Raw genomic sequence first — 19,049 nt, forward strand, 5'->3', positions numbered from 1 at the left:
ATATGGATTTGGATAGGGTAGGGGGTCTCTATGGGTGCCCTACAGGTGTCTATAGGGTCTCTATGGTGGAGCAGAGGTCGGTGGGTGCCCCTGTAGGATTTCTATAGGGTCCCTACGAAGAAGCGGGGGCTGGTGGGTGTCGCTATAGGGTTTCTATAGGGTCCCTGTGAAGAAGTGGGGGCTGGTGGATGTCGCTATAGGGTTTCTATAGGGTTCCTGTGGGAGCGGAGGTGGCGGGGGTCGCTACGGCGTTTCTGTAGGGTCCCCATGAAGCAGCAGATGTGGTGGCCATCGCTATAGGCTACCTGCGAGGGCGCAGAGGCTGCTATAGGCGGGCGCTGCTATAGGGTTCCTATAGGGCCCCTATGGAGGCGCGGAGGCCGCCCGCCCCCCCCCCCCCCCCCGCGGCCGCGTGACCCCGACGGCTCCGCCCACCCGCTCGGCCCCGCCCCCCGCAGCCCCTTGGCCCCCGTCCCGGCTTCGGACCGTACCAACGGGGAGGGGAAGGGGGGGGAGAGTCCCACACCCCCCCCGGCGGTGGCACGCGCCGGCAGAGGCTATAAAAGGCGGGCGGGCGGCCGGGGGCGCAGTGCGGGCGCCACGTGGAGGGGAAGCGCCGCAGCAGCGCGGCACCGCCATGGCCTCCAACGGTACGGGCGGGCCCTGCGGCCGGCCTCGGCCCGGGGGTCCCTGCGGCTGGGCGGGGCGGGGTATTGCAGCCCCCCAGCACCGGGGGGGAGCGGGCCGAGGGGTCCTGGAGCCCCCCAGCAGCGAGTTGAGGAGGCCCGGGGGGCCGGGCCCGGTAGTCCGACGGCGCCGGGGGAGCCGGGGAGGGTGCGTGGGGCGGGTATGGGGGGGTCCCGGAGGCCACCCGCAGCGGGGGGCGGCTGCAACCGCGGTGCCGCTTTCATTGTGTTTCTTCAGTATATTTTTTTTAAATGAGCGGTTTCGCTATTTATTTTCATATTCCAGTTATCGTGGAGCTGTATAATTTTCAGGATTACCGCTCTTGGGGGGGGGGAGGGGGCTGTGATTTGATGCCTCCCCATTTCCGCGATGCCCCGGGCTGTATTTTTTTTTTTCGGTTTATTTTCCTCCTCCTTTTTTTGCCTATAATTGAGCTTTATTCTGCCGCAAATTTTTCAGCCTAAGCTTCCTCGTTTTTTGCTTCTGTGAGGTTTTTTTGGTAAAAAGTGCTCGCGGATGGAGGGGGGGCGGACAAAGCGCCGCGCCCGGATGCGCCGCGGGGAGGAAAATTAAAATATAAACCTGCAATTTAACGGTAAATTGGTTTTTTTGGGGGGGATCCGGGGGTGTTTTGGGGGTCGCGGTGCAGTGGACACCCCACCCCCCCTCCCCCCAGTATAACGGAGCCCGTTAACGCCCCCCCCTCCGCTGCCGCCATTTTGTGCGCCGAGGGAGGGGCGCGGCTTTTCCAGCTGCGCCACTGCCGCCATTTTGTGCGCGGGGCGGGCTGCGCATGCGCGGGGCGGGGGAGAGACGAGATTTGCGCGCGGCGCATGCGCACTGGCGCTGCCGCAGTTTCTCATCCGGGTCTTCGCCTTTAAAATAACCCCCGCGGGGTGAGTAAATATTTATTGGAGGGGGAAAGCACCCCTTGGGGGGGTCTGGCTCCGCTCAGGTGGGCCTAAAAACCTCTGTTTTGGGTAAAGTGCTCTCCGTTTCTTTCAACGGTCGGAGCGGCTGCTCCGCTACGAGGCGGGAGGAGGCAAATGGTCGCCATCTTGCGGCGGGGAGCTTGTGGGGGCTCAGACTCTTTTGTTGTGTGAGGAAAATTTGGTTGTTGCGTTTGTTTTGATATCTGTGCAGCTAAATCTGTTGTTTAGGTGCCTTTTTTAGGCGGGGTTATTTGTTTTTAAAGTAGGTGCTTAGGGTTTTTGAGTGGGTTGAATGTTCAGCTTTTCTATCCCGTACCTTAGTTTGGCTGTTTTTGCACTTCAGTGGCAAATAACTAACAATTTCGAGCGTAAAGCGTGAATATATTTATATTTAGGTGCATGTATGTTTATTTACACAAGTAACGATTTTGGGGGGGGGGTTCTTCCCACAGACTACAGCCAGACGGCGACACAGAGGTACGCCCTCCCCTGCTTTCTCCTTGTATTCAACCTTTTATATCTCGAGCTTTAGAAATCCATCGGGAAAAGGGTGATTTTGTGGGGATTTCACGTGGTTTTTTTGTGCTTTTTGTGGCAGCTACGGGGCCTACCCCACCCCACCGGGGCAGGGCTACTCGCAGCAGAGCAGCCAGCCCTACGGCCAGCAGAGCTACAGCAGCTATAGCCAGTCGACTGACACCTCCGCCTACGGCCAGAACAGCTACAGCTCTTCTTACGGCCAGACCCAGAGCAGTAAGCCGGACCCCTGACACCCCCCTGCCCCCCCACTGGGTGTTTTTTGGGGTTTTTCACCTCATTTTCCACTCTTCTCCAGGCTACAGCACCCAGTCGACCCCCCAAGGCTACGGCAGCACCAGCGGCTACGGCAGCGGGCAGAGCTCGCAGGCCTCGTACGGGCAGCCCTCCTCCTACCCCAGCTACTCCCAACCGCCAGCGGCCAGCTCCTCCACCGGCAGGTAGGCAACAGCTGCCCCGCAACGCCCCCGTTGGGGTGAAAAACCAGGGTTTTGATCAACGTCGTCGGGTTTTTGCAGCTATGGGAGCGGCTCGCAGAGCTCCAGCTACGGCCAACCCCCCAGCAGCGGTTATAACCAACAGTCGAGCTACAGCGGGCAGCAGCAGAGCTACAGCCAGCAGTCCTCCTACAACCCGCCCCAGAGCTACAGCCAGCAGAGCCAGTACAACAGCGGGAGCAGCAGTGGATGTGAGCGCGGCGGGGGGTCGCGACGGCGCCGTTTTGGGTGTAAATCTTCCGGATTTTGTCACCTGACTGTTGTTTTGCGGTTGTAGCCAACAGCTACGGGCAGGACCAGTCGTCCATGAGCGGCGGCAGCGGCGGTTACCAGGAGCAGAGCGGCTACGGGGGCGGCCAGCAGGAGCGGAGCCGTGGCCGGGGCGGCTATGGCCGAGGCGGCTACGACCGCGGGGGCCGCGGGAGCCGGGGCGGCCGCGGAGGCAACCTCGGGTAGGTGTCGGGGGACGGCGATTTGGGGGAGGGGGTGTCAGGGTTTGGGGGACAAAAGACCCCCCGAAAGCAGGGAGGGGAGAAGGGGGAGAGGGGAGGTGAGCAGCCCCCCGGACGGTGCCGTGCAGCACCCCCCGCTCAAGCGGGTTTTAACCAAAATCGGCGCGAGCGCCCCTAAAAAAAAAAAAAAGTAGCGGGGCGCCCGGCGGGGGCGCTTGGAGGTACCCGAAGTGGTAAGACCCCCTGGAATGGGGGGAAAAAGGTGTTTTTTGGGAAAAAAAGAGAGAAAACCATTCAGCAAACCTGGTTGCCAAGGTCACTCGTAGCCTCCGGTGCCGGCTCTTGGTCACGGTGGGGGCATGTGCCCCGGGTTAAAAAAACAGAAAAATGGTTTGTTTTGAGGTCACTGCAGAAAACGAAAACGTTGATTTTGGGGGAAAAAAACCCGCTGGTTTTGGATATTGGGAGATGTTTGACACTGATGGGTGATAACCTGGAGTGGAGTGTCTTTGTGGTGTCCCGGTGCACGAAGGGAGGAGGAAATGCCCCCAAAAAACAGAGACAAAATAATAATGGTGGTTTTAAAGAAAAGAAACCGAGGTTTTGGGTTTGTGCGCGTGTCGCCCCCCCGCCTTTGGGCTGAGAAAGCCGCTTTTTGGGGCGGCAAGAGGTGAGTATCGGCGGGGGCGAGCCGCGGTTGCTTGTTTGTCTTGCCGCTGCTGTTGTGCCTGTTAACAAACTCTGCGTTTTGTGTGCTGCAGGTGTGAAAGGCAGCGAAACTTTCGCAATTCTCCGCTCTTTTTGGGTTTAAAAAAAGGCAGAAAGGGTGAAAAGTGCAAAAAAAACCAAAAAAAACCAAAACAAAACCAAAACAAACAAAAAAAAACACGCAAAGGGCCCCCCGCTCCCAAAAAACCTACAGGAACGAGGGGGGAAAAGCGACGACGAGCGGTGGGGAGGGGGAGATGCTCCTGCTGGAGGGGCTCAGCTGAAAGCAAGGGGGGGTGCCCCCCCTCTTAAAGAAAAAAAAGGCAAAATTGGGGTTTTTAATGATTTTTGGATCCCCCCCGGCGGGGCCGGAGAGCGCCCGGCTGCTGCGTCCGAGATGAAACGTCGCCGGCGGATGGAGACCCCCAGCCCCCCCCAAGCGCCCCCGGCCCCCCCCAAATCCGCAGGGGGGGGTCTCAGGAAGGAGGAAACTGCTCAAAAGCGCTGGTTTTGCCCCGAAACTACCCCCGTCTTTTTAGGCAGGGGATTAAAAAAAACCTCATTATCTTCCAATTTATCTCCTCAGCGGTGGTGAGCGTGGTGGCTTCAATAAATTCGGTGGTAAGTCGCAAGAGTTCGGCATTTGAACCCAAAAAAAAAAAAAGTGTCTGTTTTTAACCCCTTTTCTCTGCAACAGCCTGGTCGGGGGCGTTTTGGGGTGAGAAAGCCCCAAAAAAGAGCTGCGGCGGCCGGCCGGAGGCGATGTCATCGGGTTGTGTCTTGGGTGTTTAAACAAACAAAAATGTTGGTTTTTTTGGGGGCAAAGTGGAAAAAAAGAAACAAACCAACACGCACACGGCGACCGCAGGCGGAAAAAAGGCCGGAACGGGGAAATTACGACTCTTGGCAGAGTGGTGGTTTTTTGTTTTTGGGGGGGTAAAAACGCTGGTTTTTAGCAAAACGGTTGCATGTGGTTTTAAGAAAGAGATAACAAAAAAATCTGAGGTTTGGTGCAAAGTTTGGTTCTGGGGGAAAAACAAGAAAAATGCAGTTTTGGGGCTTGTGTGAAGTGCCGGTGACCTGAGGTTGATGGAAAAAAAAAAAAAGTGTAAAATGGTCAAATTGCCGTTTTTGCCCCCAAATGGGGACCGGTGAGGTGGTGAGCACTGCAGTGTACCGACCGAAAATGGAGTGTCTTGGTTTTACCCATCTTGAGAGTTCTCACACCGTTTTGGAGGGGTTTGCTGAACCGGGGCGTTGCTGGTGGTGTTTTGAGGAGGAAAAAAAAAAAAGTGTATGTTGAGACAAAAAAATACCAAAAACTGCCACCCTAGGGGCGATGAGCAGAGATGGACAGCCCCGGCACCTCGGTTTTGGGGTGAAAAATGCTGGAATTGGTGAGCGGCGGCAGCCTTGGGGACACCCTCCCCCCCACCCCCCCGTGTTTCGGAGGGCAAGTGACAAAAACCTGAGTGTTTCTAGGTGCCAGAACAGTGGTTTTTCACCCCAAAAAGGGGCGCGGGCTGAAACGGGTGGGGAAAATGCGTTTTTTCCCCCAGTTTTTCCCTATTCTGGTGGGTTTGGGGTGCGGGGGAGGGGATGGGGTGTGCCCCCCCTCCCTGCGGGCTAATTAACACTTTGCTTTTTAATTTTTGCATGTGGCGAAAGGACCCCGGGACCAAGGGCCGCGGCATGATCCTGGTAACGAGGGGGACGGTTAACGAGGTGGGGAGGGCTCATGAGGGCGGAGACCATTAATTGGGGGGGTGCTAATGAGGGGGGATAGTGGTGGGATAACGAGGGGGAAGGGGGCTAACGAGGCTACTGAGGGAAGGGGGTTAACGATGGGGAAGGGGTCACGAGGTTATTAAGGGAAAGGGGCTAACGGGAACGGGTTAACGAGGCCACTAAGGGGCTGAATGAGGGAAGGGGGCTGATGAGGGTTAACGAGCGCTGGCACTAACGAGCTCTCCCCCGCAGGCGAGCAGGATAACTCGGACAACAACACCATCTTCGTGCAGGGGCTGGGCGAGAACGTCACCATCGAGTCGGTGGCCGACTACTTCAAGCAGATCGGCATCATTAAGGTGGGGGCGTGCTTAGCGTGTCGGCACGTGTTCTGGCGTGTCCTTAGCGTGTCATCGAGTTTTAACCTGTGGGCAAGGGGATGGGCAACTGCCTGTCGCTAATGTGTGCTTGGCGTCTTGCTGTGTTTCGTTGGTGTGTGCTTGGCATGTTGCTGCGCATCCTTGGTGTGCTTCATGTGTCATCAAGTGTGTGTTGTCAAGTTTTAACCCGTGGGCAAGGGGATGGGCAACCACACGCCATTAACGCGTGTTTGGCGTGTTGCTGCATCTCGTTGGCATGTTCTTGGCATGTTGCTGCACATGCTTGGCGACTGCTTGGCGTGTCCTTGGCGTGTTGCTGCATGTCTTCAGCGCATCCTCGTGTTTCACCCCAAGACCAACTCGATGGGCCCACCCCCGATGACCTGCTGGGGTGTCCTCTTGCGTGTCCTTAGCATGTCCTTAGCGTGTTTCGTCCCCCCAGACCAACAAGAAGACGGGGCAGCCCATGATCAACCTGTACACGGACCGTGAGACGGGCAAGCTGAAGGGGGAGGCTACCGTCTCCTTCGACGACCCCCCCTCCGCCAAAGCCGCCATCGACTGGTTTGATGGTAGGACCCCCCCAAACACCCCCGCGCCCCAAATCCCCCCCCCAAACACCCAAAATTATTGTTTTCGGGCTTAATTCTCCCGTTTTTAGGCAAAGAGTTTTCCGGCAACCTCATCAAGGTGTCCTTCGCCACTCGCCGCACCGACTTCAACCGCGGGGGTGGCCGGGGCGGCCGCGGGCGGGGAGGTGAGCTAGCGCGCGCCGGGGGGTGCTTGGGCAGCCCCCAAAACACCTTTTTTCACCCCAAAATGCCCTTTTTCACCCCCAAACCCTCTTTCTCAGGTCCCATGGGGCGCGGCGGTTTCGGTGGCGGCAACAGCGGCTCCGGCGGGGGCAACCGGGGCGGCTTCCCTAGCGGCGGCGGTGGCCAGCAGCGCGCCGGTGACTGGAAGTGCCCCAACCCGTGAGTGGGGGGGGGCGGGAACTGGGATGAACTGGGAGGGGACTGGGCGGGGCGATGACCTCATCACTCTTTCCCCGCCAGAGCCTGTGAGAACATGAACTTCTCGTGGCGCAACGAGTGCAACCAGTGCAAGGCCCCCAAGCCCGACGGGCCCGGCGCCCCCCACATGGGGAAGTACCCGGGGGGCAGCCGCGGCGGGAACCACATGGGTAAATGCCGGGGGGCCGGGGGGTGGGGCGGGGGGCCGCGCCACCCTGGGGACCTCATCGCGCCCTCCCCCCCCCCGGTCTTTTACCCACAGGCGGTGGCGGCGGCGGGTTCGGCGAGGAACGACGCGGAGGACGCGGGGGTTTCGACCGCGGAGGCTACAGGGGCGGCCGGGGCGGAGACCGGGGCGGTTTCCGCGGGGGGAGAGGCGGCGACCGAGGCGGCTTTGGGCCGGGGAAGATGGATTCCAGGTAAGATGGCTGACGGGAGGCTGCCCGTCCTGTGTGGGGGCCTGTTCACTCGGGAACCTACTGATAACAGTTGTGTGGACCCGTCCCAGCAGCTCTGAAACCTCTGGAAGTGGGGCGTCAGTAGGTTCCAGAGTGAACACCGCACTCTGTGCCTCGTGGAGGTGCTGGAGGCCGTTAACTCTGGAGTTGACTTGGGTGCTGTTGATTCTGGGACCTCTTGAACACTGTTAACTCGAGCCTACTGCTGGGCTGTGGGCAGGGCGGTTAAGAGGCTGGTGGTTCTTCCTACAACCACATGGTGGTGCTGCCATCGTTATGGCCCAGAGTGAATGCTGTGTTACTGCTTCCTTCCTGCAGGCTGTTGGGACAGCATGTTAACTCTGGTGGTGGTAACTCTGCTTAACTCATGTTAACTCACCTGCTGATGGTCCTGGTTAATAGCCAGCTCTTACTTGTGGCCCCTGTTAACTCTGATCTCTACTGATGGTTTTGAGCAAAAGCTGAGCTCTACTTGTTGCTGTTAACTCTGGCCCCTACTGACGCCTCTCCCTTCTCTCTGCAGGGGCGACCACCGGCAGGACCGCCGCGAGAGGCCCTACTGAGCCCCCCCTGTGCCCCCTCCCCACACACACGTTTTTTATTTGGTGCCCTGCCCCGGGGGCTGGCCAGCCCTGCCCCCCGCGGGGTCTCCCCGCTTTTAACCCTCCCCTCACCTCCCCCCCACCCCCCATTAAAGTCTCGGGGGATGACACGGCCCTGCCTGGTGATTGGGGGGGGGTGGGGGGTGGCTGCTCCTTGCCCTCATTAGGCTCCAGAGTGAACGCGCCCCTAATGAGGCACTTCCGGCTGCTGGGCTCGTTATGGGGCTCGTTAACCCCCTCGTTTAGGTCCTGACGTGGCCCAGGGCGGGGCCCGGCACCTTCCGGTGCTTGTGACTCAGTGCCTATAGGGGCCGGGACAGGGGGAGCCTATAGGAGCACCTATGGAGGGAGGGGGAGCTGGTTCATGGAGGTAGCAGGGTGGGTCTTATAGGGTACATGTATAGGACCTTGGGGGGGGGGGCGTGTCTTACAGGGTGGGGAGCTTATAGGAAATGTGTCAGGCCCCTATAGGCAGCACAGCCATAGGGGCTGCTGTAGAGGGTGGAGGGAGTCTATAGGTTTTCTGGAGTTGGTATAGGGCAGGTCAGGCGGCCTATAGGTAAGGGGGGACTTTACATAGAGTATCGTAGCCCCTGGGGGGGGCAGGGCGGAGTGGAGGGAAAGCGCTGCCTATAGAGCACCCTATAGAGCACCCTGCGGCAGCCTGTGGAGGAGCTGGGGGCGCCCCGTAGCCCTGCCCACAGGCTGAGGGTGAAGCTGTGGGGCGGGGGAGACGCTATAGGCCCCCCGGGAGGGAGCGGGGAGCCCCTATGGCAGGAGGAAGGGGTGCCGCACCTATAGGCGGGGGCCCTATAGGGAGTGGCGGCGGGGGCGTGTCCGCGCCGGGGGCGGGGCCGGGGGCGGCAGGTGCCGGCGGCGCCGAGCGGCCACAGCGCCATGGGGCGGCCGGGGCCGGGGCTGGCCTGCTGCTGCTGCCGCTGGTGCTGGTGCTGCTGCCGGAGGGTGAGCCGGGGGCTGCGGGGGGACGGGAGGGACTTGGTAGGATCGTGAGGGGACGGCGGGGGACGTGGGGGGTTGAGGGGACAGGAGGGCACTTGGTAGGATCGTGAGGGGACACGGCAGGGCGTGAGGGGACGGGGGGGCTGTTGAAGGGACATGAGGGGACAGGGAGGCGGGAAAGGGTCGTGAGGGAACGTGGAGGTGCTGAGAGGACAGCAGGGGACTGGGTAGGATCGTGAGGGGACACGGCAAGGCGTGAGGGGACAGGGAGGTGTGAGGGGACACGGGGGGGATGTGAGGGGAGAGGGGGGCGGGAAGGGATCGTGAGGGAACGTGGAGGTGCTGAGGGGACAGCAGGGGACTGGGTGGGATCGTGAGGGAACGCGGGGGTCTGAGGGGACCGTGGAGGGGACAGGGGACGTGAGGGCGCTGGGTGGGGACGTGGGGGTCTGAGGGGACATGGATCGTGTGGGGGACACGGGGAGCGCAAGGGAACATGAGGGGACAGGGAGGTGTGGGGGGCCATGGCGGGACTTGAAGGGTTGTGAGGGCACACGGGGAGTTGTGAAGATCACGGAGGGACGTGGGGGGCTCGAGGGGACAGGAAGGTGCGAGAGGACGTAGGGACAGCGTGAGGGGACGTGGGATGTGAGGGGACATGGGGGACACGGAGGCGTGAGGTGCATGGGGGTCGTGAGGGATCATGAGAGGACACGAGGGGACATCGGGGTGTGAGGGACCATTGGGGGGGTCTGGGGGATGTGAGGGGCACACGGGGATGTGGAGGGACATCAGGGGACACGGTGACACGGGGGGGTGTCACACCCGCTGTCCCCGCGGGACACATTCCTCGGGGCAGGTTTTTCCGGCTCGGCCATCGCCCTGGAGCGGGGGGGGGTGGTGTGGGGGGGTGGTGGCCCCGGATGCCTGGGTCCTCTCCCGGATGCCGGGGTGTCCCCCCCCCCGCGCCAGGGGTGTCCCCAAACGTGGCTTTGACGTTGTCACCTTCTCCACAGGTCACCGGGGGACGGTGGTGGCAGATGACTCAGGTGAGGGGGACACACGGGGGGGGGGCTGCCACCAGGACATCTGGGGTGGGGATGGGACACGCGTGTGCCGGGGTCCCACAGGGCGGGGGGTTGTCCGGGGTGCCGGGGTCCCATGGAGGCGGGGAATGGGGGGTCCCACGGCTGGGGGGCGCGGGGTCCTGGGGGTCCCATGGTTGGGGGGGGGGTGTCCCCAGATGCTAGGGTCCTGCATCGGGGGGTGCCAGGGTTCCTGGAGACCGGGGTCCCTGACACCCCCCGCCCTTCTTCTCCCCCCCAGTGCCATGCGGGACCCCCATCCGCAGCCGGGTGGTGGGGGGCACAGGGGCGCGGGCGGGGCAGTGGCCTTGGCAGGTCAGCATCGCCTTCCAGGGGCGTCACGTCTGCGGGGGGTCCCTCATCGCCCCCGCCTGGGTCCTCACCGCCGCACACTGCTTCCCGCCGTGAGTACCCCTCAAATACCCCCCCCGGCACCCCCAAACACCCTCTTGCATCCCCAAACACCCCCTGCAGACCCCCAAACTCTCAAACAATCCCGTGGGCCCCCCCTTTAGGATCCTTAACCACCTCCTTACACCCCCAAACACCTCTCAGAACCCCCCGCTGCACCCCTAAACGCCCCGGGGACCCCAAATACCCCCCACCCCCAAATCCTCCACAGCACCCCGAACACTCCCCTCAGCCCCCAAAACACCCTTTCCCAGCCCCAAAAACTCCCGAGACCCCTCAACCACCCTCCCTGCACCCCTCAAATAACCCCCTAGGACCCCCCAAACACCCTCCTGGACTCCCAAGCACCCCTGGGACCCCAATACCCCCCAAACACACCCATGGCTGCCCCGGGGGGACCCCACTCCCTTTCCTTGGGGGGACCCGGGTGTCCGGGGGGGTCCCCCGTGCCTGAGCCCCCCCCCTCCAACCCCTCCCGCAGGGAGAACCCCCTCTCTGAGTACCGGGTGACGCTGGGGGCCCTGCAGCTCCTGTCCCCCCCCGCCGACGCCCAGGTGAGTCGGGTGGCCGCCATCACCGTCCACCCCGCCTACCACGACGGGGACGTCACCGAGGGGCAGGGTGACATCGCCGGGGACCTGGCGCTGGCCCGGCTGGACCCCCCCGCCACCCCTACCCGCCTGGTGCGCCCCATCTGCCTGCCCGGCCCCGCCGTCCGCTTCCCCCCCGGCACCAACTGCACCGTCACCGGCTGGGGGGACGTCCGCACCGCTGGTCAGTGTCACCCGGGGATGGGGGGACGCACACATGGTTGTCACCAGACGCAGTGGTGCTGCCAGCACCTTGGGTTGGGACGCTGGTCACCAGGTTCGGTGGCACTGGGAGCACCCGGGGAGGGTGGGGACAGGTTGGGGACACTGTTGTCCCAAGGTTTGGTGGCACTGGGAGCACCCATGGAGGTTGGGGACACTGTTGTCACTAGGTTTGGTGGCACTGGGAGCACCCATGGAGGTTGGGGACACTGCTGTCTCCAGTCGTGATGGCGCTTCCATCACCTCCAAGTGTTGGGGACGTGGGGAGAGGCTGGGGACAGTTGTGGCGCTACCACCACCTAGAGGTGTTAGGGGACAGGCTGGGGCCACCCTTGTCACCGCGGTGTCCCCGCAGGTCCCCTGCCGCCCCCCAAGACGCTGCAGCAGCTGGAGGTGCCGCTCCTCAGCCACCGGCGCTGCCGCTGCCTCTACGCGGGGACGGGGGGGACGGACGGCCTGGGGACGCCCGCTGCGGACACCCTCTGCGCCGGCTTCCCCCAGGGACAGCGCGACGCCTGCCAGGTGGGTGCTACCGTCCCCTCCCCTGGTGACAAGGGACCTTCTCCGCCTGCCGTTCGCCCTGCTCCCTGTCCCACCTCAATGTCCTTCCGTGTCCTCCTGCTCCCAGTGCCACCCGTGTCACCCCCACCGCCCTTCTTCAGCCCTTCTGTGTCCTCCCACACCCCTCAATGTCCCTCTTCATCCTCTTCCGTGTCCCCAACGTCCCTCTTTGTCCCCGCCCTGTCCCCCTTGTCCGTCCACCACCACGTCCCCAAGGTCCCTCCTCATCCTCCCCCGTGCTCCTCCACGTCCCCAAGGTCCCTCTTCGCCTCCCCGTGTCCCCCCGCCCCGTCCCTCCACCACATCCCCCGACGTCCCCGTGTCCCCGCAGGGTGACTCGGGGGGTCCCCTCTCCTGCCGCGTCGGGGACACCTGGCTGCTGGCCGGGGTGGTGAGCTGGGGCGAGGCCTGCGGGCTGCCCGGCCGCCCCGGCGTCTACACCCGCACCGCTGCCCACGCCGCCTGGATCGCCGCCGCCGTCCCCGAAGCCCCCCTGCGCCACGCCCACCTCGCCCCTTTCCCCGAGGACGATGGCCCCTGCGAGGACAGGGACAGCCCGGCGGCCCCCGCTGAGGCCTGGCCCCGGCCCCTGCCCCCCAACGGAGGGAGCAGCGCTGACGCCGCCCACCCAGCCGCTCGCCCCGGTCACCTCCTGCTGCTGCTGGGGCTCCTGCTGCCCCTCGGCCTCCGCTGAGCAGCCCCGGGGGCTGGGGGCACCCCCAGGGGCTGGGGGGCACCCAAAATGACTCATGGGACCCCAAGTTGGCACCCAAAAATGACTTGTGGCACCCAAAAAGAGTCTCCCGGCCCCCCCCAGTTGGCACCCGAGATCATTTGTGGCACCCGCGATGGATCATGGCACCCAAAAGTGACCGGTGGCACCCCAAGTTGGCACCCGCGATGGATCACAGCACCCACGATGGCTGCTGGCACCCAGAAGTGACCGGTGGCACCCAAAAGTGACCGGTGGCACCCGCGATGGATCACAGCACCCACGATGGCTGCTGGCACCCAAAAGTGACCGGTGGCACCCGCGATGGATCACAGCACCCACGATGGCTGCTGGCACCCAGAAGTGACCAGTGACACCCCAAGTTGGCACCCAAGCTGGACCACGACACCCAGGACGGTTTGTGGCGCCCACCGTCACCCTGAGCTCCCCCCCGCCCCCCAGCCTGGCACCCACGTGCCCCCAATAAACCACCCCAGCACCCCACCTCCAGCTCCTCCTTTATTGGTGCTGGGGGCACCCCACGGTCTGGGAGGGGGGAAGCTGAGCCCGGCCACAACTCGCCGCAGCGATGGCGCCCTCACTTCTTGGCCACCTTCGCCTGCTTGTGCTTCGGGGGGGCCCAGTGCAGGCAGATGGAGTCCACTGGGGGGGGGCGGGGGGGGAGAAGAAAGCGGAGGGGTGGGAGTTAGGGGGTGCCCCCCAAGTGGGGGGCGGGAGAGGGGTTCGTTAAGGGCAGGGGATAACGACGTACCGGTGATGGGCGGCTTCTTGTACTGGGCGCTCTTGAGGTGCTCCTCCACCAGCTTGGGGGTGACGCAGATGACGTGCTGCCCCTTCCAGTACTTGACCATGTTGAGGGACTGGAGCGTGCTGATGATGTCGGTCTGGGTGATGCTGGTCATCTGGCTGGGGGGTTACTGGGAGTTACTGGTCTTACTGGGAGTTACTGGAATCACTGGGGGGCGTTACTGGGAGGACTGGGGCGCTACTGGTGGGTATTGGGGTGCTGGAAGGGGCCGGGGAAGTTGCACAAGACCTCCAGCAGCACCCCGACCCCGAGTTACTGGAATCACTGGGGGAGTTACTGGTGTTCCTGGGAGTTACTGGTGCTATGGGAGGCTACTGGTGTTACTGGGAGTTACTGGTCTTACTGGGAGGCTCCTGCTGCCCTCCTGAGCTCCCTGAGGGAGCGGCTGGCCCACAAGTCGTGCAGGATCTCCAGCAGCACCCCGACCCCGAGTTACTGGAATCACTGGGGGAGTTACTGGTGTTCCTGGGAGTTACTGGTCTTACTGGGAGGCTACTGGTGCCCTCCTGAGTTCCCAGAGAGCTTAGCCCACAGGTCATGCAGGATCTCCAGCAGCACCCGTGACCTTGAGTTACTGGGGTTACTGGAATCACTGGAGGAGTTACTGGTGTTCCTGGGAGTTACTGGTGCTATGGGAGGCTCCTGGTCTTACTGGGAGTTACTGGTCTTACTGGGAGGCTCCTGCTGCCCTCCTGAGCTCCCTGAGGGAGCGGCTGGCCCACAAGTCGTGCAGGATCTCCAGCAGCACCCCGACCCCGAGTTACTGGGCTTACGGGGGGGTTACTGGGAGTACTCGTGGGGGCTACTGGGAGCTACTGGTGCCCACCTGAGGTCCTTGATGGAGAGGGTGCCCCGGAAGTCCCTCAGGATCTCCAGCAGCACCCAGGACCAGTAGCTGCGGTAGCTCAGCTTCCCCAGGTCCGACAGCGGCTTCTCGGGGGAGCCCACCGTGCTCTCCAGCTTGGACAGCTCGTAACCTGCCGGGGGGCGACACGCGGGGGGGCACCCGTGGGTGCGGGGGGCACCCAGGGGTCTGCGGGGGGCACCCTCCCCCCCCCCCCGGGGACCCCCAACTCACTGAAGGCGATGAGGAACTTGCCGTAGCCCCGGCGCTGGTAGGGCGGCAGCGTCAGGATGCAGGCGACGTTGTTGCCGTCGGGCGACTCCTTCTCCTGCGGGGTGACGCGGGGGGTGACGCGGGCGGTGACGCGGGGGTGACGCGGGGGTGATGCGGGCGGCGACGCGTCCCCTCCCGCCCGGGTACCTTGGAGAAGTAGCCGACGATGTGGGCGCCCTGTTGGTCCACCTCGGTCAGGAGGTAGAAGACGAAGGGCTCCACGTCGAAGTAGAGGGTCTTGTGGTCCAGGAAGAGCTTGGCCAGCAGGCAGAGGTTCTGGCAGTAGATCTGGGGGGACGCCACGTGACGTCACGTGATGTCACACGTCACCTCCGTGTCCCCGTGTCATCCCCCCCCCCACCCCCCGCGCCCCATCCCGCTACCTTGTGGTCTTTGCCGTCCACCTCGTAGACGGAGATGTTGCTCTTGCGGTAGATCTCCCGCCCCGGCGGCTGCCGCCACTGGCACTGTCCCTGGGGACGGTCACACGCGTCACCCCTACCCGGCGGCCCCACGGGTGCGCTCAGACCTCACGTCCCCGAGGCGGCGCTCGCAGAGCTGGGGCCGCCCCGGGCTCTGCGTCCCGCGTGCGTGCGTGTCCCCCGCCACGTGTCACACGCCTCCCCGCACGCGCGTCACAGGCGCGTCGCGCGCGTCCCCTACCAGGTGGAGGCGGTAGGTGCGCTCGAACTTCATGTACTTGAGGCAGTACTCGCAGATCCAGAGCTTGGGCTGCTTCCCGTAGTCCTCGGGGAAGGGCGAGAAGTACCAGGCGTCGATCTCAAAGTGCCCGATGTGGATCTTGTCCACGTACTTCACCTTCGTGATCTGCCGCGGGGGAGGGGTCACCCGGATTTGGGGACCCCCTTGGACCCTTGGGGACCCCCCCCGGACCCTTGGGGACCCCCCCCGGGGACCCCCCCCCGACCCTTGGGGACCCCCCCCGGGGACTCACCGCCTCGTGCTCCTTCTCCAGCGCCGCCGTGGTGGGGTCCATCTCGGCGTAGGTCTGTAGAGGGGCTCCCAGTAAGGCCCAGTAACTCCCAGTGCAACTTCTCAGGGACTCTGGTAAACGCCCAGGGCCCCCCCAGTAACTCCCAGGGCCCCCCTAACATCTTCCCAGTACCCTCCAGTTGCCTCCCAGCACCCCATACCACCTTCCCAGTCACTTCCCAGTTCTTCCCAGTGTCCTCCAGTTGCCTCCCAGTGCCCCCAACACCCTCCCAGTTCCTCCCATCACCCCTTACCACCATCCCAGTACCCCTTAACACCTTCCCAGTTCCTTCCAGTGCCTCCCAGCACACCTTAACAGCCTCCCAGTGCCCCCTAACACTCTCCCAGTGCCTCCAGCACCCCTAACACCATCCCAGTACCCCCTAACGCTCTCCCAGCTCCCTCCAACACCCTCCCAGTGCCTCCCAGTTCCCCCCAACACGCTCCTAGCTCCTCCCAGTGCCCCCCACCACCCTCCCAGGTCTTCCCAGTGCCTCCCAGTTCCCCCCAGCACACTCCTAGCTCCTCCCAGTGCCCCCCACCACCCTCCCAGGTCTTCCCAGTGCCTCCCAGTTCGCCCCACCACCCTCCCCGTGCCTCCCAGCTCCCCCAGCACACTCCTAGCTCCTCCCAGCGCCCCCCACCACCCTCCCAGCCCCCCAACACCCTCCCCGTGCCTCCCAGCTCCCCCAACACCCTGCTAGCTCCTCCCAGCGCCCCCCACCCTCCCAGTGCCCCCCAGTGCCCCCCACCTTCTGGACGTGGTTGATCTCATCGTGCTTGCGTTTCTGGTTGCGCGTGATCTTGCGCTCGGGCTGCTCGGCCAGCTCGCCCAGGAACTGCTCCGAGCTCTTCTGCACGGCCTCCTTCAGCGTCTTGGTCAGCGCCAGCCGGTTCTTGTCCACCCACTCATCCAGCCGGCGGTTAACTGGGAGCACTGGGAGCTCAGCCAGGGGCTCCCGCCACCTCCCCCCCCCCGCTTCCCAGTGCCTCCCAGTACTCACAGCCCATGTAGTGGACGTAATACTCCTCGCGCCCCTCCTGCTCGTTCAGGCGGGACTGGATCACCTCCGCCGAGTCTGCGGGGGGGAACTGGGACCAGTGCGCTGGCGGGGCTGGGACCAGTTAGCGGCCCAGCAAGCCCTTTCCCAGTTTGGCCCGGGGAGGGGGCTGCGCTGGTGCTGCCCAGTCCCGCTGTGGTGGGATTTAGACTGGTCCCAGTTCTCCCAGTCCCACTGTGACAGGATCCACCGGGTCCCAGCTCTCCCAGTCCCAGTTCAGCCCAGTCCCGCTGTGACAGGATCCACCTGGGTCCCAGCTCTCCCAGTCCCAGTTCAGCCCAGTCCCGCTGTGATGGGATTTAGACTGGTCCCAGTTCAGCCCAGTCCCGCTGTGACAGGATCCACCCGGGTCCCAGCTCTCCCAGTCCCAGTTCAGCCCAGTCCCGCTGTGATGGGATTTAGTCTGGTCCCAGTTCAGCCCAGTCCCGCTGTGACAGGATCCACCCGGGTCCCAGCTCTCCCAGTCCCAGTTCAGCCCAGTCCCGCTGCGATGGGATTTAGTCTGGTCCCAGTTCAGCCCAGTCCCGCTGTGACCGCATCCACCCTGCTCCCAGCTCTCCCAGTCCCAGTTCAGCCCAGTCCCGCTATGATGGGATTTAGTCTGGTCCCAGTTCAGCCCAGTCCCGCTGTGACCGCATCCACCCGGGTCCCAGCTCTCCCAGTCCCAGTTCAGCCCAGTCCCGCTATGATGGGATTTAGTCTGGTCCCAGTTCAGCCCAGTCCCACTGTGACCGCATCCACCCGGGTCCCAGTTCAGCCCAGTCCCACTGTGACCGCATCCACCCGGGTCCCAGTTCAGCCCAGTCCCGCTGTGACGGGATCCACCCTGCTCCCAGCTCTCCCAGTCCCAGTTCTCCCAGTCCCAGTTCTCCCAGTCCCGCTGTGACAGGATCCACCCTGCTCCCAGCTCTCCCAGTCCCAGTTCAGCCCAGTCCCGCTGCGATGGGATTTAGACTGGTCCCAGTTCAGCCCAGTCCCGCTGTGACCGCATCCACCCGGGTCCCAGTTCAGCCCAGTCCCGCTGTGACGGGATTTAGACTGGTCCCAGTTCTCCCAGTCCCGCTGTGACAGGATCCACCCTGCTCCCAGCTCTCCCAGTCCCAGTTCAGCCCAGTCCCGCTGTGACGGGATTCACACCGGCCCCGGTTCCCCCCGGCCCCGCTCACGCCAGGTGCCGTCGGCCCGGCGGCACAGGTACGTCTCCCCGATCTCCACCGTCACCTCCGCCTCCCGCGGCGGCGGCGGGGGCGGCGGCGAGGCCGAGGGGGCCCGTCCGGCCGCCGCCGCCTCTTCGGTGCCTCCCCCACGGGGTCGCCCGGCCTCAGGGCTGCTGCCGCCGCCCGCCGCCGCCGCCGCCTCCGGGCCCGCTCCGGGGCCGCCGGCCGAGCCCGCCGCTGCCGCCGCCTCCGCCATGTCCGTCCAACCCGGACGTCGCGCCGGAAGTGGCGTCACGCGCGACGAGGGCGGCGAGCGCGTAACGCCAGGCGCACGTTGCTAGGAGGGGAGGAGCGGGCTCTGAGGGGCGGGGCCGAGCGTTGCTAGGAGAGAAGGCGTGTGCCCTGAGGGGCGGGGCCGAGCGTTGCTAGGAGGCGGGGAGCAGACCCTGAGGGGCGGGGCCGAGCGTTGCTAGGAGGCGGGGAGCAGACCCTGAGGGGCGGGGCCGAGCGTTGCTAGGAGAGAAGGCGTGTGCCCTGAGGGGCGGGGCCGAGCGTTGCTAGGAGGCGGGGAGCAGACCCTGAGGGGCGGGGCCGAGCGTTGCTAGGAGGCGGGGAGCAGACCCTGAGGGGCGGGGCCGAGCGTTGCTAGGAGGCGGGGAGCAGACCCTGAGGGGCGGGGCCGAGCGTTGCTAGGAGGCGGGGAGCGGGCCCTGAGGGGCGGGGCCGAGCGTTGCGGGGGGGCGGGGAGCAGCCCCGGGGGGGCGGGGCCGAGCGTTGCTAGGAGGCGGGGAGCAGACCCTGAGGGGCGGGGCCGAGCGTTACTAGGAGGCGGGGAGCAGACCCTGAGGGGCGGGGCCGAGCGTTGCTAGGAGGCGGGGAGCGGGCCCTGAGGGGCGGGGCCGGGCGTTGCTAGGAGGCGGGGAGCAGACCCTGAGGGGCGGGGCCGAGCGTTGCTAGGAGGCGGGGAGCAGACCCTGAGGGGCGGGGCCGAGCGTTCCTAGGAGGCGGGGAGCAGACCCTGGGGGGCGGGGCCGAGCGTTGCTAGGAGGCGGGGAGCGGGCCCTGAGGGGCGGGGCCGAGCGTTGCTAGGAGGCGGGGAGCAGACCCTGAGGGGCGGGGCCGAGCGTTGCTAGGAGGCGGGGAGCAGACCCTGAGGGGCGGGGCCGAGCGTTGCTAGGAGGCGGGGAGCAGACCCTGAGGGGCGGGGCCGAGCGTTGCTAGGAGGCGGGGAGCAGACCCTGAGGGGCGGGGCCGAGCGTTGCTAGGAGGCGGGGAGCAGACCCTGAGGGGCGGGGCCGAGCGTTGCTAGGAGGCGGGGAGCGGGCCCTGAGGGGCGGGGCCGAGCGTTGCTAGGAGG

The 19,049-nt window shown here is 64.4% G+C and overlaps 3 protein-coding genes across 5 annotated transcripts; 2 read left to right on the plus strand and 1 right to left on the minus strand.

The window, feature by feature from the left end:
• The first annotated feature begins 514 nt into the window (after positions 1 to 514).
• FUS (FUS RNA binding protein) lies at positions 515 to 8,104 on the plus strand. Its single transcript, XM_072849129.1, has 15 exons — positions 515 to 650; positions 2,072 to 2,096; positions 2,218 to 2,372; positions 2,455 to 2,596; positions 2,675 to 2,844; positions 2,931 to 3,105; positions 4,400 to 4,434; positions 5,482 to 5,514; positions 5,794 to 5,900; positions 6,364 to 6,493; positions 6,583 to 6,678; positions 6,775 to 6,895; positions 6,977 to 7,104; positions 7,197 to 7,353; positions 7,916 to 8,104. The coding sequence occupies exons 1-15, from the start codon at positions 638 to 640 to the stop codon at positions 7,953 to 7,955; spliced, it is 1,527 nt and encodes a 508-aa protein (XP_072705230.1). The 5' UTR covers positions 515 to 637; the 3' UTR covers positions 7,956 to 8,104.
• A 747-nt stretch (positions 8,105 to 8,851) lies between these two features.
• LOC140645683 (serine protease 33-like) lies at positions 8,852 to 12,909 on the plus strand. Of its 3 annotated transcripts, XM_072849138.1 has the most exons (6): positions 8,852 to 8,957; positions 9,971 to 10,003; positions 10,281 to 10,443; positions 11,005 to 11,380; positions 11,433 to 11,784; positions 12,155 to 12,368. In XM_072849138.1, exons 3-6 carry the CDS (start codon positions 10,285 to 10,287, stop codon positions 12,216 to 12,218), a joined length of 951 nt encoding a protein of 316 aa, XP_072705239.1. In that variant the 5' UTR covers positions 8,852 to 8,957; positions 9,971 to 10,003; positions 10,281 to 10,284; the 3' UTR covers positions 12,219 to 12,368. The 3 variants fall into 3 exon arrangements, with proteins under 3 accessions (XP_072705239.1, XP_072705238.1, XP_072705237.1); XM_072849137.1 differs by lacking the exon at positions 8,852 to 8,957 and having other exon boundaries at positions 9,784 to 10,003; positions 10,932 to 11,224; positions 11,618 to 11,784; positions 12,155 to 12,909; XM_072849136.1 differs by lacking the exon at positions 8,852 to 8,957 and having other exon boundaries at positions 9,784 to 10,003; positions 10,932 to 11,380.
• Positions 12,910 to 13,041: 132 nt separating this feature from the next.
• Positions 13,042 to 17,977, minus strand: KAT8 (lysine acetyltransferase 8). Its single transcript, XM_072849131.1, has 11 exons — positions 17,702 to 17,977; positions 16,479 to 16,553; positions 16,227 to 16,402; positions 15,437 to 15,490; positions 15,145 to 15,309; positions 14,865 to 14,954; positions 14,629 to 14,769; positions 14,443 to 14,536; positions 14,191 to 14,341; positions 13,308 to 13,462; positions 13,042 to 13,198 (listed from the first exon to the last, which is right to left on the minus strand). The coding sequence occupies exons 1-11, from the start codon at positions 17,946 to 17,948 to the stop codon at positions 13,134 to 13,136; spliced, it is 1,413 nt and encodes a 470-aa protein (XP_072705232.1). The 5' UTR covers positions 17,949 to 17,977; the 3' UTR covers positions 13,042 to 13,133.
• Positions 17,978 to 19,049: the final 1,072 nt, after the last annotated feature.

This window comes from Ciconia boyciana, chromosome 36 (genome assembly GCF_034638445.1).
Source record: "Ciconia boyciana chromosome 36, ASM3463844v1, whole genome shotgun sequence".
Lineage (NCBI taxonomy): Eukaryota > Metazoa > Chordata > Aves > Ciconiiformes > Ciconiidae > Ciconia > Ciconia boyciana.